Source organism: Suncus etruscus, chromosome 3 (genome assembly GCF_024139225.1).
Source record: "Suncus etruscus isolate mSunEtr1 chromosome 3, mSunEtr1.pri.cur, whole genome shotgun sequence".
Lineage (NCBI taxonomy): Eukaryota > Metazoa > Chordata > Mammalia > Eulipotyphla > Soricidae > Suncus > Suncus etruscus.
The window spans coordinates 19,887,627-19,905,942 of NC_064850.1; the positions used below are offsets into that span (position 1 = coordinate 19,887,627).

The following is an 18,316-nucleotide window of genomic DNA, read 5'->3' on the forward strand; positions in this document are numbered from 1 at the left end:
AGGCTGGGAATGTGCTGGGAAGGGCAGTTACAGAGCCAAACGTCTAGTTCCACAGTGGCACTGTATAACCCAGAAAGTTCGATGACTTTCCAATGAACAGGCTAATAACAGAATGAAGTCTCCAGAAAAGTTAGCCTTATTGTTGCATACTGACTACATATATTGTAAAGATGAAATCCAGCCTCGTACCCTTTGAGTCTTAATTTGAATCAAATGTGAACATTCTGAGCATTCCCACCGTGAACTCTCTTCACCTAGAGTCTCTGCTTTTGAAATAACATAAAACTATTAAAACGTATTTACAGGGGATCCATACAGCGTTGTATTTTTGTATTGAGTGATGCTTTGTAAATGTTCCTTTTGTGTTTTAATCGTGTAGAAATCTAAATTTTAGAGTGAAGAGCTGAGCCTCGGCCTTTGGGTTGGAAATAAAATGTGTCACTGACAGTCTTGATGAGTTGAGAATCAAGGACATGGACTGAATTTTGGATAGAAATGGAAGCTCATAGATGCCATAGAAAGGAATATAGGGCTAGATCATTTTCAAGCAAGGCACAACTGAGCATACACCTGGACCCACTCCATGTCAGAACACTCACTTTTTATAAACCCCCTTGGCTCGTGCCTCTGTTAGTGGTATACCAGGTGCAAGGTACAGCCCCCTGCAATTCATAGCAAGCAGGTGTGTCCTGGAACTAACTAACCCCATTGCCACACACAGCTGTCCACTCCTGTCCTCCTCCTCCTCCTCTTCCTCCTCCTGAGTTTGCACTGTAAAAATTCCTGCCTCTTTGCTAAAAACCTCTACTTGCTTGAGAAGCTCCCCTTTGTGATTTGGAGACCAGGCTTACTGGTCTGATGAGATTAAAAACAGCTTTCACTATAAAACTATGATCTTACAGCCTGTTCATTCTCTGTACAGTCAAATGAGTAAATCTCTTCTGGCCAAAGTTCCTTATTTGATACTTTTTTTGTTTTTGTTCTTTTTATTTTTTCCTTTGGGGGCCACACCCAGAGATGTTTAGATCTTCACTGTGCACTCAGGAATCACTTCTGGTGGTGATCAGGGGACTATATGGGGTGCCAGGGATCCAACTCAGGTCTGCCACATGCCAGGCATGCACCCTACCCACTGTACTATCGCTCTAGTCTCAATTAATACTTTGTTGTCACTGTTCTACACCTGCAAAAGCTGTCCTTGTTGGCCTCCAAACAAGATGATCTAATTGCAGACTCTGATTTTTTTTTTTTTCATCAAGAAGGCATTAAGGGCCGGCATGGTGGCGCTAGAGGTAAGGTGTTTGCCTTGCCAGCGCTAGCCTAGGATGAATTCCAGTTCGATTCCCCGGCGTCCCATATGGTCCCCCAAGCCAGGAGCAACTTCTGAGCACATAGCCAGGAGTAGCCCCTGAACATTACCGGGTGTGGCCCAAAAACCAAAAAAAAAAAAAAAAGGCATTATTAATGCATGTCTCCCTGGAATATTTGTTATTAAATAGATTTTACACTAGTAACTGAGTGCAATGAATTTCCATATAAGCTTCATTATCACTTAATCCTATAATATGTAACCTGTGCGCCTAGATTGATATTCATGCCTATCAACTAGCAAGCCAGTGACAGTAATAGAATCTCAGAGGCTGAATTTTCTGTCCTAAGTTACAGTTTCATTCTAGATTCAAAATACTTTCCCCAGTTGGCATGGTAATCTCAGGATTAATCAACCAAGCATTTTCTGTGTTCATCGGGTCAGCCTGCTGCTGCTCAAATCTTCCTTTAAACCTGGATACCTTTCTCCATTGCCTCTTGCTGCACTCTGTTCCCTGAGCTTCTCAGTTGTTCTTTGCAGCTTCTTCCGCAAGCTATTCTTTTCCCTCACTAATGAGAAGAGAGATAACCGATTCCTCCAACCACTCCCTTCCTAACCCAGTTAATTTCTGTTTTACCTCCCAGAGACTTCACTTTGTGAATGATGTTAACATCTCCATAATGAATTGTGCTACATATATATACATACACCTATATATACATACACACACATATATATTGCTTGCTATATTTTTCTGTACCTCCAGAAGCCCAGATAATGGGACATATATGATACTGGGAAAAGACAATACCTTTTTTTTAATTATTCAACAGTAGACATTTCAAGAAAGACTACTGAAGATCAAATTTCATACCCAGGTAATAAGTAAGCCCCAGGCATTTGGGTACTGTTGTCCAAAAAGATTAACTGCAAGTGTGTAATTATGCAACAGAACTGGGGGAGCCAGGCTGTGGAAGGGATGTGACATATCAGAGGTGAGTTTGTGTGGTAGGAAACATTTCCTCCCTGGACTGCAGAATATATTATACAGGGTTTCCTTTAATCCATTCCGTGGTAATCTCATGGGGAGAGGCAGGGAAAGCAAAGAAGAGAAGTGTAAGGAGTGTGAGGTGAGACCACTGGCAAGAGAGGAGTATTCCTCTTTGCTCTCTTCCCCAGGTTCTGTCATGGTCCTTCAGACTCTCACAGTGGATGGCCAGGTGAGCAGAAGGTTAGGACTCAGGAAGATCTGCAAGCTCAGAGACCTGCATCTCTGCTATTAGCATAGCCATCGACACCAAACGAAGTCGACAAAGGATCACATCCTGGTTGAAACCATGGAGAAGAGTTTTCTTAAGTTAGGCACTGTTGTATTGTCTTAAGCCCTATTAACAAGGGTTTGAGATAAACTTGTTCATTGTGTGATAATTTCTATTTCTCTTTTGTACAGTTTTTTGGAGTCCTTGATGCTCAAGAAGAAAAAAAATAATATTATAGGACAGTTAAAAAAAGGATTCAGAGGAGAATGACCCAGAAGTGTTATATATAAGAAGGGCTTCTAAGTAAGACTATTTTGAAAGTAAACAGGGACCTTTACAAAATATTGTGGCAGGGCCAGAGACACAGCACAGGTGTCATAGCATGTCCCTTGAAAGCAACTAAGCCCAGTTTTGATTCCAGCACCGGATGATCCCTGCACCTTTATAGTGTTGTATAGCCACCACCAGTTACTAAGATTTTTCTCTTGGCCCAGTCAAAACTCAGTACACAATTAGAGATGAATTCCCATTCATTCTCTGTCTCCTCAGTCCTACATAACCACATTTTGCTTTGTCTACCAAATTGACTGCTTCAGGAGCTACATATAGGTGAAACAAAAAAGTATTTGTACATTTGCAAGCAATTTACATTACTTACCCATATTCAAAGTGTTCAAAGTGTAGCATGTTACAGAGTTTTTCCTTCTTTTTAAGGCTGAATAATATTCCCATGTTTGGATATCACATTCTATTCATCTGTTGATGGATGGTTTTGTACCTTACAACTCCTGTGAACAGTGCTATTATGAAGAACAGTGTACAAGTGTCTGCATCCCTTCTTTCCATTTTTTGGGTATATATATTTTAGGGGTAGAATTGCTGGATCTATGATGTGATGGTTCTTTTCTTCTAGAGGTTCTGACAGACTGCTTTGCACAACAGTTGTGCCTTTTTACATTCCCATCAATAGTGCAGAATGTTCCTCTTTAGCTTTCTGGCTCTTGCTATTTTCTTTGTGGTTGGATTTTTGATACGAGTTGTTCTAGTGACTCTGAAGTGGTGGCATAAATGGATAAAATGGAATGTCAGAATCTGTAGTGGAGAAGACGTCAACTCAGATGCTTATGACCACTGTTGCCAGGATTTAAAGTTTCAGAATCTATCTACAAGGAAAGCAAAAAACATATTCAACAGAGTAGATATTAAACATTATAGGCTCTTCTTTATCTTCCCAAATGTACAGCCAGGTCCCATCTAGCTGGATCCTGTTGGGATAAGTTTAGAAAAATGAAAACAGTATCTTCTCACACCAGTTGCGTTAAATTATTTCATGATGGATGAGGTCTAAATATAAACATTTCTTTGAAAGAAATTCAATACTTCACTAATGGATGGTTAAGAAAACTTGAGACTTTGTCTAGCTCATTTCTCTACCATTATAGTTGATGTAAGAGTCGATTGTGCTTCTGTCTTTACCTTAGCTCAACTGTCTTGCATTTGAAGCCCCCTGAGATTCACTAAAAGGGCCTTAGGGCAAACATAGTGGGTGTAAATGGCTTTTTTAATTATTCAGCCTGCCATGGTTCCTTATTGCTCAGTGGTCATTTGTCAGTCATTGTAATAAGCCATCTGAGATGAGCAGCCTCTTTGTCTTTGTCTTCACAGAGCACTAACTTTGTGGGCAGGTCTCTTAAGTAGCTGAATATATAATTTACTTGTAATTCCAGACTGACTATATATAGTTCATTGGAGGAAAAATACCTGGGGTAGTTCTCTCCTTTTTCTTTAGACGGTTCATACAATCCCTCTAAGAAATCTGCTTTCTTTTCTCTTCAGGAGCCTCCAAACAGGTGGCTTTGCCTGGGAGGGAGAGGTAGAGAACAACGCGTATAGCAAGGCTACTGGGGTGGTCCCCCAGCACAAGTATCACCCCACAGCGGGCAGTTACCAACTCCATTTTGCCCTGCAGCAGCTTGAACAACAAAAGCTTCAGTCCCGCCAGCTTCTGGATCAGAGTCGAGCCCGGCACCAGGTAACTCAAGATAAGGTTTTACCAATGTTGGTAGAAAACAAATGATGAAGGTCAATGGGAAATGTAGGGTGTATTTTCCCAAAACTGTACAAACTCGGATAGTTCATACGGAATCTAGATTCAGGGGGGAAATAATGTTCCAAAGCCATAACATTGGCTTTCCTGGAAAATGAGGTTGAACTAATTTTAACTAATTTTTAAATCTCTCTAGTAGAATTTTCTATTTATATTGTATAAAAGTAGTTCAATAACCTCCACATGTATTTTATTCCTAGATGCCTTAAAAACTACATAATTTTTTCTACATATACCACTCTGTTTTGCCATGGAGTTGGCATATATAAACACATACTAATCTCCCATCATTGGGCTGGAGCAATAGCACAGCACATAGGGTGTTTGCGTTGCCTTGCACACGGCCAACCCAGGTTCAATCCCCAGTCAGGAGTAAACCCTGAGGAATGCTAGCTGTGGCCAAAAACCAAAACCAAAAAAAGAAAAGAAAGAAAGAAAAAAGAACTACTCTTCCATAATTTATCAAAAAAATTTTAGGTTAAACTTTCAAGCTCTTCATATAGGAAATCAACTCTTGAACAAATGTTTGAGCTCCCCTTCTAGGTTAGGTGCTATTTTAACAGCAGGTCTATAACAATGATCATGTACATTAAAATCTTGACTGTTCTCAAATTTATGATCTCAAGATATTGATTTCCTCCTGGTTCTCTCTAAGAATGACAGAAACTCCCGAGTGTCTGTGTGAGGGAGCCATCAGGAAAGGTCAGCTTTTCTGCACATCCTGTTGGCTGAATTGCTCCTCATTCTGTGAGCTTCCCTCATACTTAGTGCAAGAAATGCCTGCATTTGGTCTCTTGACATTTGCTTTTCCTTGTCAAATTATGGCTCATGGAAGTGGTCACTGTTTTTTTTACAAAATGAATATTTACTCAGTGGTCAAGGCAACATTTCCTCGAGTTTTTATTTTCTCTCTAAATAAAACAATCATCATTTCTTTACTTACATTTTCAGCTCTCGTCCATCCATCATTTCCAATATCCTTCATCCCTTGATCATCTATCAGGAACCACTTACACCATTCATTATCTTGTTATAAGTTATAGTTCTAAGTGCAGGTATTTATTATAGGTCTTTAGACTCATTTATTTATTGATTGATTGATTAGGAGGGATTGGAGCTACACATTGATGGTGCTCAGGGGCTCTTCCTGACTTAGGGGTGACCCCTGGCCATTCCCAGGGAATCACATGCAGTGCCATACATGCACCCTGTACTCTCGCTCCAGCCCTTTAGGTAATTTTTATTGTAAAATAATTCTAACTTCTTTGGGTGGGGGGAGTGTAGACTCTAGCATCTTATTTTATGTCTGTCTCTGCTCTCTGTCATGTCTCAGTTTCCTTATTAAGAAATGAAAGTGGGCCCGGAGAGATAGCACAGCGGCGTTTGCCTTGCAAGCAGCCGATCCAGGACCAAAGGTGGTTGGTTCGAATCCCAGTATCCCATATGGTCCCCCGTGCCTGCCAGGAGCTATTTCTGAGCAGACAGCCAGGAGTAACCCCTGAGCACCGCCGGGTGTGGCCCAAAAACCAAAAACCAAAAACCAAAAAAAAAAAAAAAGAAAGAAATGAAAGCACTTAAACCCATTGTGTTTTGACAGTTGCAAATATAGAGATGAATTTTATTTTATTTTTTAATTGCTATCTTTATTTAAGCACCATGATTACAAATATTTTGTAGTTGAGTTTCAGTTATAAAAAGGAACACCCCCTTCACCAGTGCAACATTTCCACCACCAACACCCTCCATCTCTCTCCTCCATCCCTCTGCCTGTATTCGAGACAGGAGTTCTATTTCTCTCACTCACTACCATTGTCATGATAGTTGTCACTGTAGTTATTTCTCTAACTGAACTCACCAGTCTTTGTGATTAGCTTTGTATTGTGGGCTGGTCCTTCCAGCCTTCATAAAGATGAATTTTAGATTTTTTAAGCCCCTGTAAATTCTGTATGTGGTGTGTGTGTGTGTGTGTGTGAGAGAGAGAGAGAGAGAGAGAGAGAGAGAGAGAGAGAGAGAGAAGAGAGAGAGAGAGAGAAAAGGGAGAGAGAAGAGAGAGAGGGAGGGGAGAGAGAGACACACTCTGGGGATTGAACACCCCAGTCTCTTGTATGCAGGGCATGTGTTTTCTGCTGAGCAACATCTCCCACCCAAATATTTTCAACTTCTGAACTCCCCACCATCAGGGATAATTGAAAATGCCAGTTTAAGTTGATGCTGGATGTGAGCGATCTCCTCTAATGCTTTGTTTCCCTATGTGGGTGTAATCTAGGACTCTACAGATTTAGCCAGTTGGTCCTTTTTGGTGTTTTGATCTCTAGAGATGGAGCATGTTGGAAAAAAGAAAGCCACATACAGGACCTTGAAGTTTAGGGGGAGGAGAGATAGTCTTGATGTTCACTTTCACAAACACTTTCATTCTTAAGTCTCTCTTATTCTTTTGATTAGCTTCCAGCAACTCACATTCTTTTGAAAATTTAGGGTATTGCTTTTCTTGTGTAGATTTTTTCCCCCACTGAGGATTATGCTGGTTTAGTTTTACTGAATGATGAAGTATATGGAAAGGTCTGTTTTTTGGAATCTGTCAGAATATCTGTCTTAGGGAGGACTCAGAACTCCCAAGAAGGGAGTAATCTCGTGTCTCCTGGAGAGGGAGCAGAAACTCATTCATCATCATTTTATATATATTTATAACTTCATTTTATGTCTTCCCCCTATTCTTCTACTCCATGGTTGATTTAGGTAAGAGTGAATAAGAATGAAGTTCTGAGACTATTGGAGAGAGCTTAAAAAATATAAAATAAAATAAACCTCTCAGTCACTCTTAGCTTGAAGAGTATGTAACAAAGCAGAAAATCAGTATCACCTTTTCGTCAGTAACTTCAAGCACTTTTTTTCAGAGGAACTTAATCACCCCCCAGGAAAAGCAAAGCCCTGCAAGAAAGTGAACAACTGTCATTGGCTTTAGACCCAAGCATTGTGCTTGCCCCAGTGCTGATGGAAGTGTGGTTTGACACTGAGGGATGGTATTTTTGTCCTTGAGTTAACCCTTCAGCTATAGTTGGTTTCTCTGATGGAACTCCTGATGCTTTGAAGTCATTTTCCTGAGATGTTTAAGCATTATTACAACCACCAATCTGGCTTATTTGGCCTTTGGAAAACAGTAGGCAGAATAGAAATCTAATATAGTTGCCATCTATCTACAAATGAGAACCCCTTTAAAGAAAGGACAGTAAAAGGGCAATGATAATTTATCATGTGGCCTTATGGCATTGCTTATTGTAATAATTACGTACGTGGACAATGCTTTTCATCATAAGATCTAAAAAACTGTTTGGGGGAAAGATGGCGCCACTATTCTTGCAGAAGTTCTCTGCACTTAGGTAGGAACTCACTAAAGGTGTTCATTTCTAGGAGGCACACAGGCTCAGGAGAGGAGTTTCAAAATGGGCATCTCTAACCACTCACACAGGGGAAGCTTTATCTTTATGCCTCATTTATGTCTAACAATGCACTCATAAGTCTCAACAATGATAGGCACTTAGCCACCCTATCAAAGACTGACTCCATAATGAGACCATGGCAGCAAAGATAAACCCAGATCCATTGGCAGGTTTCCTGGGACACAGATCCTAGGAAATCAATGTGATTTGGTCCATATGCTCAGGAGCTTGAGAAAACAAGTCATAGTTCAAGTGAATATTGGAAACTCAAACATACTGGTGGGTTAAATCAGCAATTGATAAACAAACAAACAAACAAAAAAAAAAACACCTGGTTCTAAGTCATCATCATGGCTGAGTAGTAAATATTTGAGACTGCAGGCTGTCCATAGGTTCTAGGTGGTGGTTACAGCTCTGCCATCCTAGAATAAAAGCTGCCATAGACAATATGGAAATAAAGTGGGGTTGCTTCTGAAAACAGGAAGGGGAGGGTCTAGATTTGAACACTGGAAGCATTTGAAGGTCTGTTAAAGAACAAGTTGCCCCCCTTTTTCATTTCTTGATTCAGGAGCTTTGGGATGGAGCTCAAGAATCTCCATTTCCCACAAGTTCTCAGTGATCTAATATTGCCCTGCTGGAGAGTAGGAAGGAGCTCAAAAATAATCTCTTATTTGTTCTCTGTCCTTTGCAAGGGAGACTGGCTATGTTCAAACTTACCCTGTAAATTTTCAGACAAATCATTTTTATAGGAACTGCACATCTACCACAGTCTCCTTATAAATCCCATTTTCCAAACTTGAAAACCTCCTTGTGCATTCTTCTTCTTATCAGGGTACATTTTGCTCAGCAATCACTCCCCCCAGGGTTCAAGTTTTATGGTGAACCAGAGATAAGTCATAGTACGGATTCCTCCGTCTTTGTCTCAATAATGATAGCAGTACTGAATATGCACTGTGGTCCAAATCCTGGTCCCAACTGCAATGCATACATATTTGAGCATGATATTTACAGGTATTATAATACTTAAAATTCACTTTCGGGGTGATTGGGAAAGAGAGTAAAAAAAAAAGGCAGTGAAATGGATCAGTCAGGTCTGCCCCTGAATGAGAAAGTTCAAAAAAAGAAACTCTCTTTGAGCTGAGTTGGGAACTTTCTTGGGCCACAGTGACTGCCAATGACATCAGCATGAGTTGCTCTCTTCGCTGGGGTCTGTGAGGGACGCAGGGGAGCCCCTCACCCCCCACGACCTGATTCTAATTGTGGATACTGAGCTGATGTTTTTCTTGGCCCTGACAGCGATTACTCAGTAGTTTCTGTTAAAGTGATCCTTTGTTAAATGTCTGCCCCCTGTTCCCCCTTCTTCCCTCCCACTCTCTTCTCTGCTTCCTTCAGACTGAATAGAGCCTCCAAAGCATGCACGCATGCGCGCGCGCGCACGCACGCACGCACGCACACACACACACACACACACACACACACACACACACACACACACACACACACACACACACACACACACGGCAAGACGTGTGGATGGCCACAGCAGAACTAGTCTAGTTTCTTTTAACAATAAAGTGGGAGAAGTGGGGTTTGACCATATCTTAGTTTTCCACCCGTTTTACTCTTTTTTCAATGCCTATAATAGAATTCAGGGTTAACAGAGCTGGATAGCTGGAGGTCAGAGAAAACTACCACATCATCCCTTGCATCCGCTGCATTTTTAGTCCTTGCTCCCTACCACTTCCCACTTTCACCCCAGTCATTAGATTCACTCTTGATCCAGTACTTAGCAGAGCCAGACACAGTTTATTTTCTCATCAAGGGCCCTTTGGGTGTGCTAACACCTTGAGTGCCGTTTGATGCGCTTTTTTGGCTGATCGTCTGCGTGCCTATGTATAGCCTATGTAGCCTCGCAGGTGTGCAGTTGATTTCTATATAAACAGCCGAGTCTTGTTATTCTGCTCCAAAAAGTTCATTGCTTGTGTTTAGAATAATTCTGCCTCCCCCCCCCCCCACTCCCCTTGCAGGAATGACTCGTGCTTGAAGTTTTCAGCTGCAGTGTTTGTGTTGTGTGGGGAGGAGGCAGAGTGGGTGCTTTGCAGGCAACAGTAACATGCTGGCTCCTGAGCATGGCACCAAGATAGCAAGCAGGCAGGTCTTCATGTAGCCGGTGGTCTCCCTGCAGCCTTCCAACAGACAGTTGGAATAGGGGTGTGAATGGGTGTGATCCAGCAATATGCAGGCAAAGGAAGAACTTTCACTAATGATCTGGAGTTGGAAGGTCTTGGCTTGAATGTCAGCTCCTACTGTTGCTTTGTTTTTCTGTTTTGTTTTTGCTTTGTTTTGTTATATCACTGTCTTGATTTATTCTATTTAATTTTCCTCCACACTTTTCACAGGAATCTCTCATAGAATCTTTCAGTCTAGCTTTTAAAAATGTGTGATTTTTGTTGTCATTATTATTGTAAATTTTCTGGAACTATGTCATTTAATAGATTTTGCCAAACCAAACTCTTTTTCTTCTGACCTAATGAAATGCATTGAAAATACACAAAATGATACATGCAAAAATATAGTCAGCACTCTGAGACAGGCGTGGAATCAGATCGGCCTCCTTTTAGATCTTGTTCCCAGGGATCCCACAGGGTGGAACAGGTCATTCAATTGAATTTGAACCTCCATTTGCTCTTCTCCTAAAGAGCTGATTCCTATGTGAACTCTCAGGAGGATGAGAATTGCCAGGACATCATCATGTGCCAAGCACAGAACTTGGAGTTGTTTTTGTGCTATTGCACTGTATCTTGACCCCTTCAGCCCTGATTAGCCCCATTTTACAGATGAAACACCATCAATCCTTTATGTGACTTTCCCAGGGTGCCAGAGGGATTGTCACTGAAATATGTGAGCCCCAAAGCCAGATTCTTGGACAGCAGGCTATGTGCTACTTCCTTGACTGTTTAAAGCATCCAGTAAATAGTAAGTCCCACGGCATTATTTGAAAGTTGTACTTCATCCATTGAATGAACAGGAACTTACTGCTCCTGGTCAGACTGTATTTGAAAAATTATTCTCAGGTGTCTCCTCCTGTTCAAATCTCAGAAGCAAAGAAAGGTATATCAAAGATGCATCAATTCAAGTCTACGATTTTATCCCAATGGCCAGTTTTGTTGCAGGGAGGCAGGGAATGGGGAGGACAAGTAGAGGCACACCTAGCAGTGCTCAGGGCTTACTCCTGGCTTTGCACTCAGGCATCACTCTTGGCAGGCTCATGGTATCAAATCCAGGTAGACCAAATGCAAAGCAAGCACTTTCCTCACTATACTGTCATTCAACCAAAGCTTTAAATTACTATTTTTTGAAGTAAATAAAACACATTTTCGAAAGGAAAGGTTAAGAAAGTTAGAATAGGGCCTGGAGAGATAGCACAGCGGTATTTGCCTTGCAAGCAGCCGATCCAGGACCAAAGGTGGTTGGTTCGAATCCCGGTGTCTCATATGGTCCCCCGTGCCTGCCAGGAGCGATTTCTGAGCAGACAGCCAGGAGTAACCCCTGAGCACCGCCGGATGTGGCCCAAAAACCAAAAAAAAAGAAAGTTAGAATAACTAATAGCACACTCAAGAGAGCACAGACTGCCCCAAAGGTGGAGAGAGCCCAGCATCAAAGTAGGAAAGTCTCCGGAGAACATGTGTCAGGCCTCAAATTCTTACTTTAAAAAATTGTCATACATTAAAAAAAAAAATTTGTCATACAGAGGGGCCCGGAGCAGTGGCACGTGTAGGGTGTTTGCCTTGCATGCAGCTGATCCAGGATGGACCTCGGTTCGATACCCGGCGTCCCATATGGTCTTCCAAGCCAGGAGCGATTTCTGAGTGTCACTAGGTGTGGCCCAAAAACCAAAAAGAAAAATTGTCATGTATGGCTTTTCTGGGCTTAAAAATGTTAGAAATGGCTCCCTTATGCTTTTTTTTTAATTTAGTAATATTTTCTGGTTCATGCTGTGTCATGAAGTATCCTGAAACAAGTCCAGAGGTTTGAAGATTTGGAGCATTTGAGGGGGTTGTTACTAATAGTATGGGAATCATCACTTCAACGACCCTTTTGTCCTTTCAGTTCTGTTGTTGCCTGTGACTAAAGTGTTTTAATTTTATTTCTTTGGTAGGTGGTTTTCGAGGGCTCCTAGGAAACATGATAGGTGCTTACAAATGTGACTGCCACCTCAGAGACTTTTGCATGATTTATTCTGGACTTCCTTTCTCAGTCAGGATATTTTCTTTTTTTTTTTTTTTTTTTGGTTTTTGGGCCACACCCAGCGGTGCTCAGGGGTTACTCCTGGCTGTCTGCTCAGAAATAGCTCCTGGCAGGCACGGGGACCATATGGGACACCGGGATTTGAACCAACCACCTTTGGTCCTGAATCGGCTGCTTGCAAGGCAAACGCCGCTGTGCTATCTCTCCGGTCAGTCAGGATATTTTCTAAGCTGCTGCTAGAAAATGGTTTTCCTTTGGATCTGAGAAGGCTGGGAGGCCCTGTAGTGAGAGCATCCTGTGCTAGAGGGCGTTTCAACTCCTTTCCATTGATGAGGAAACTAACTCACTTCCTCCAGTTAGGTCGGAGTGTCCACGGGCCTTTTCCCAAGCACCAATGTCCTTCTTCTGGTAGTGATGACTTTATTCTTTTTTGCTTGACACATTTCTTAGCAGTTAGAAAAGGCATCACAGTTTTACTGTCTTTGCTTTTCTCCACTACTACACACCAGACACAACAAATAGAAAAGGACAACAGTATGAATCAAAATTCATAACTCTCTTGGGGCCAGAGAAATGGCACAGTGGTAGGGCATTTGCCTTGCATGCAGCTGATCCAGAACTGACAGTGGTTCAAGTCCCGGCATCCCATACAGTCACCCATTCCTGCCAGGAGGGACGTCTGAACGCAGAGCCAATGCAGAGTAACCCCTGAGCGCTGCCTTGTGTGACCCAAAAAACAAACAAACAAACAAAAAATCATAACTCTGGCTGTTGGTATGTAAAGAGAGATTGGGGCCAGGGAGATGGTGCAATGAGTAGAGCATTTGTCTTGCATGTGGCCAACCTGACTTCTATCCCTGAGTGCAAAGGCAAGAGTAGCTCTTGAGTGCAGCTAGGTATGGCCCAAAACAAAAACAAAGAGAATAGTCTGATCATTTGTTGCCTTTTGGGGATCTATGTTAAATGTTATAGAGCCTTCCAGGTTATATGCAACTTCATGACAGCTGCCTAGTGATCAGTTCCATGTCCTCTTTTCACTCAGTAGCTTGTATTTGGTTAGTTTGTTGGCAGAGGAAGGACTCACAGTAACTTTGTGTCAGATGGTAAGAGACCTTATCTTTCTTTTTTAAACTTGATTGATTGATTAATTGATTGACTGTTTTTTGGGGCCACACCCAGCGGTGCTCAGGGGTTACTCCTGCTCTGCACTCAGAAATCGCCCCCTGGCAGGCTGGGGGACCATATGGGATGCTGGGAATCGAACCAGGTCTCGAACTGGGTCCCGAACCGGTTTGACCTCATGCAAGGCAAACACACTACCACTGTTCTAACTATCCGGACCCATACCTCATCTTTAACCATAACTCACCCAACCCCAGCCATCTGAGATGGACACAGCCAGAGATGGAAGCATCATGGTATATAAGAACTGTGAAAGACACAGGTTCTGAGCAATGTACAGCAAATGGGAATCCGAAAATGGCAATAAGTTGGAGATCTATAGACTCAATTCTCAGTTTTGGTTTTTTAATTATTGTTTCTTTTAAGGCTACACCCCTCAGTACTCAGTGCTTAGTTCTAGTTCTGTGCTCAGAGATCACAGGGACCAATCCCAGGTCAGCCACCTATAAGACAAGCACTCTATCCACTGTGCTACTGCTCCAGTCCTCAGTTTTCAAATTTAAGGGAATTGGAGATGACCTTGCTAAATATTTCAGTTTATTATTTATAAGCTGTAACATATGGCATGTTTTTAGGAGAGCCATAATCCTAATACATTAGTAAAAATTCCATAAAACTACTAGCAATATGGGCCCGGAGAGATAGCACAGGGGTGTTTGCCTTGCAAGCAGCCGATCCAGGACCTAAGATGGTTGGTTCGAATCCTGGTGTCCCATATGGTCCCCCGTGCCTGCCAGGAGCTATTTCTGAGCAGACAGCCAGGAGTAACCCCTGAGCACCACCGGGTGTGGACAAAAAAAAAAAAAAAAAAACACAAAAAACAAAAAACTACTAGCAATATGATTTTTTTTGGGGGGTCACACCTGGTGATGCTCAGGGGTTACTCCTAGCTATGCGCTCAGAAATCACTCCTCCTGGCTTGGGGGACCATATGGGACACTGGAGATCAAACTGAGGTTTGTCCTGGGTCAGCCACGTGCAAGGCAAATGCCCTACCGCAGAGCCACTGCTTCGGCCCCTGATTTTTTTTTAATTGAAATAGAAAGAACTGAAGTGATGGGCCGGAGAGATAGCACAGCGGTAAGGCGGTTGCCTTACATGCGGAAGGTCGCTGGTTCAAATCCCGGCATCCCATATGGTCCCCCGAGCCTGCCGGGGGTGATTTCTGAGCGTAGAGCCAGGAATAACCCCTGAGCATTGCTGGGTGTGACCCAAAAACCAAAAAAAAAAAAAAAAGAACTGAAGTGATGACACAGTGGGTTAGGTACTTGCCATTTATGTGGTCAATCCTAATTTTATCCTTGGCATCCTATATGGTTCTCTGAGTACCACCAAGAGTAATTTCTGTGTGCAGAGCAGGAAATGGGCCCTAAGTATTGCAGGATGTGGCCCCAAAACAAAAATAATTGAAAATGAGATTATGAATTATTTATTATAACTTCATTTGGGATCATGCTAATCTTTTTTTCATGCTAATCTTTTAAAGTCATCTTTATATATATTTATGTGAATATATGTGCACACAGACGTACTTTGTCTTTTAAAATATGTAACAAAAGTTTGCTTCCTGGAGCCAGAGTGATAGCACAGTGGTAGGACTTTGCCTTGCATACGGCCGTTCTGGGATAGACCCAGGTTCAATCCCCAGCATCTCTTATGGTCCCCTGAGCCTGCTAGGAGCATTTTCTGAGGACAGAGCCAGTTAGTAACTCCTGAGTGCAGCGTGGTATGTGGCCCCCGCAAAAAAAGTTTGCTTTCTGATGAATGTGTTTCAACTTTTTTTTAGAATCAGTTACCAAAGCAGTCTCTATCTCTTCAATACATCTAATGAAAATTGGACACATTATTAGATTTGCCTACCTTTACATTAACTTTAGAAGGGATATCTGATTTCCATGGATTTTCTGTAAAAGAGGAAATAAGAAACATTCTTTGATTTCTTTGTCAAAATGGAGATGATAGTAGGACTGCTCAGGTAAAAGCTCAATAATAGTCTGTTGTACTTATAATTATATTTCCTTTTTTATTATGAAAAAAAAAAGTAACACAAATCTCTCTGCTTACCACTACATATGCAGTCCAGTATTGTTGACATTCCAGGCCAGTGAAATAGTAGAGGAAGAAAGGTACTTACATTACCTCCCATATGGTCCCCTGAGCTCACCAAGAGTGATTCCTGAGTGCGGAGCCAAGAGTAAACCCTGAGAAACCACTAGGTGTGGCCCCAAAATCACCATTATCGACATTGCTGCCTAGTGGAATCTCACAAACCTTTTCATCTTGTGTGACTAAAACTGCACTCATGGAATGACTGCTTCCCTGTCTCCCCTCCCCAGCACCCTGTCCCATTAAACTTCGTATTTCTATGAGCTTGATTCCTTTGAATACCTCATCAAAGTGGAACTGAATCATTCGTACCTCCCTTCATGTGACTGTCTTATTCTGCGTAGCTTACGGTGTTGACAGTTTATCTACGTTACAGCCTATGATGGTATTTCTTTTTCTGAAGGCTGAATTTTGTTCTCTGGTCTGTAGAACTATTTACGCTTTCATTAACCAGTCATTCGCAGATGGACATTTTGGTTACTCCCACATTTTAGCTGCGGTGATCATATGTATGCTAATATCTCTTATTATATGTTCCTTTTAACTTTGGGGCTGAGGATATAGTGTTTGAATAAAAGGGCCCATATGCACTGCTGGAAATCAAATCACGGTCAGCAGCATGGTAGCAAGTGCTTAACCCTTGTTCTATCTCTCAGGCCCCATAGTACAGTTTTATAGAGGACATTTAGAGTTTGTGAGAGACAGTATTACATACTGGGTGCTTGCCTTGCACATGGCTGACCCAGGTTCAGTCCTTTCAATTCCTAGAATTATGGTCTCTGAAAACCATCAGGAGTTTTTCCTAAATGCTGAGCCAGTATTAAGCCCTAAACATTGAAAGATGCTCCCCCTCCCAAAAAATATAGATAGATATATAGATATATACTAAATTTAAAAGATGGGTAGACTGGTAAGCATGACATGTATTGTCTTTGGCAGCTCAGTGTCTTCTCTATGTTTTGTTTTTTTCTTTTTGAGCCACACCTGGCCGTGCTCAGGGGTTACTCCTGGCTGTCTGCTCAGAAATAGCTCCTGGCAGGCACGGGGGACCATATGGGACACCGGGATTCGAACCAACCACCTTTGGTCCTGGATCGGCTGCTTGCAAGGCAAACACTGCTGTGCTATCTCTCCGGGGCCTGGCAGCTCAGTATCTAGTCTCGAGCATTTATTTATGTTCAGTCTTTCTGTAGTAATAGTAGCTTCCTCTGGGCTTCCACTCCCATCCTGCTAGGGACATATCACTACCCAGTGCCTTGGAGCAGTTGAAAAAGTTTAGTCTCAGTCTCTTGTTCCGCCTCCAGTCCTGGCTCAGTTGACAAACATTATGAATGGAAAACAGCCAATAACTCCACACAGTGCAAGACAAAAGGCTTTGGGAATCTTGCTTTTGCCAAAACAGATATAAGCTAGCCTAGCCCTCCTCTTGGTCCCTAGCTCTGTACCATTCCCTTTTATAGCATCTGCGGTGGCACAGAAGGTGTAATGTGTTTTCTGAATTGAACAGCTTTCCTTCTGGTTGTGCTTAGAGGAGCAATTGGCATCTTCAGGTACACCTTCCTGATACTGGAGCTGCCAGAGAAAACCATACTAGAAAGGCCGAGGTGGACCAGGTAAAGGGGACTTCATCCAAGCTAAGATAAAATCTCCCTTCGGAGAATAATGACTAGAAATGTTTGCTCTTCTGAAATCAGAGGAAAGATGCACAGAAAGAGCATATCCCTGCAGTGGATGAGTGGTTCCTCTTCTATCTTCCTTCACTTACAAAAAGTTGAATTCATGGGGACAGGGCACTTACTTTGCATACAACTGCATTCCTTATGATTTTTACAAATTACATAAGTAGTTCCTGAGTACAGAGCCAGGAGTTGACCCCTGAATACCACCAATGCAACCCAAAAAGTTATAAAAATAAGAATTCAAAGTTTTATCCTGACAATACACCTCTGCATCATCACCTCTAAGAAGCCCAAGAAAAGACTAAAAGGAGTGTTTTTCTGGATGGAACATAAAATAGCAAGAAAAAAAATAACTCTCAGAATTTAATCTCTGAACAGTATTATCTTTTTAGTAAGAGAGCCCAGAACTTTGCTTCTCCAGAACCTTCCAAGTTGCAGTCTGTGTTCTGTCTATCAGAAATTCCTCTTTCCCACCCACGAGTGCCCTTCTGTTGTGGGAGAAGGCATGCCTTTCCAGTCTTTTGCCTGGGCCCAAGCCAACCCTCAGTGTGGTTTTATCTGAGTCTCCTTGCTCACTGCATCGCTGTTTCCCACACCCAGCAAAGGAGCCAGAGCCTTTCTGTAGTGACCAGGTCTTGAGCAGAGGCCAGTGCTTACACAGCTCTCACATTCCCAGGCCCCTGACTCATGAACATGCCCCCCCACTTTCCAAGCCTATCTGTGTGTTAGTGGTGAATCTCCAAACCTCATAGAACTTGAAAATGGAGAGAACTTTTAGCCTTCCCTCCATTTAAGAATGAAATTGAGGGCCCGGAGAGATAGATAGCACAGCGGTGTTTGCCTTGCAAGCAGCCGATCCAAGACCTAAGGTGGTTGGTTCGAATCCCGGTGTCCCATATGGTCCCCCGTGCCTGCCAGGAACTATTTCTGAGCAGATAGCCAGGAGTAACCCCTGAGTGCCGCCGGGTGTGGCCCAAAAACAAAAAATA

At 42.3% G+C, this 18,316-nt stretch overlaps 3 protein-coding genes across 3 annotated transcripts in view; 2 read left to right on the forward strand and 1 right to left on the reverse strand.

Moving 5' to 3' along the window:
* Positions 1-18,316, forward strand: part of TTLL5 (tubulin tyrosine ligase like 5) — a 310,256-nt gene that overhangs the window by 224,336 nt on the left and 67,604 nt on the right. Inside the window, exon 31 of the mRNA XM_049770318.1 lies at positions 4,405-4,600. Within this exon, the coding sequence (XP_049626275.1) occupies positions 4,405-4,600 (196 nt within the window). The remainder of the gene's footprint in view (positions 1-4,404; positions 4,601-18,316) is intronic.
* LOC126004088 (peroxiredoxin-1) overlaps positions 1-18,316 on the reverse strand; it is a 1,184,503-nt gene that overhangs the window by 219,115 nt on the left and 947,072 nt on the right. The window lies entirely within an intron of this gene.
* Positions 1-18,316, forward strand: part of VASH1 (vasohibin 1) — a 967,981-nt gene that overhangs the window by 118,395 nt on the left and 831,270 nt on the right. The window lies entirely within an intron of this gene.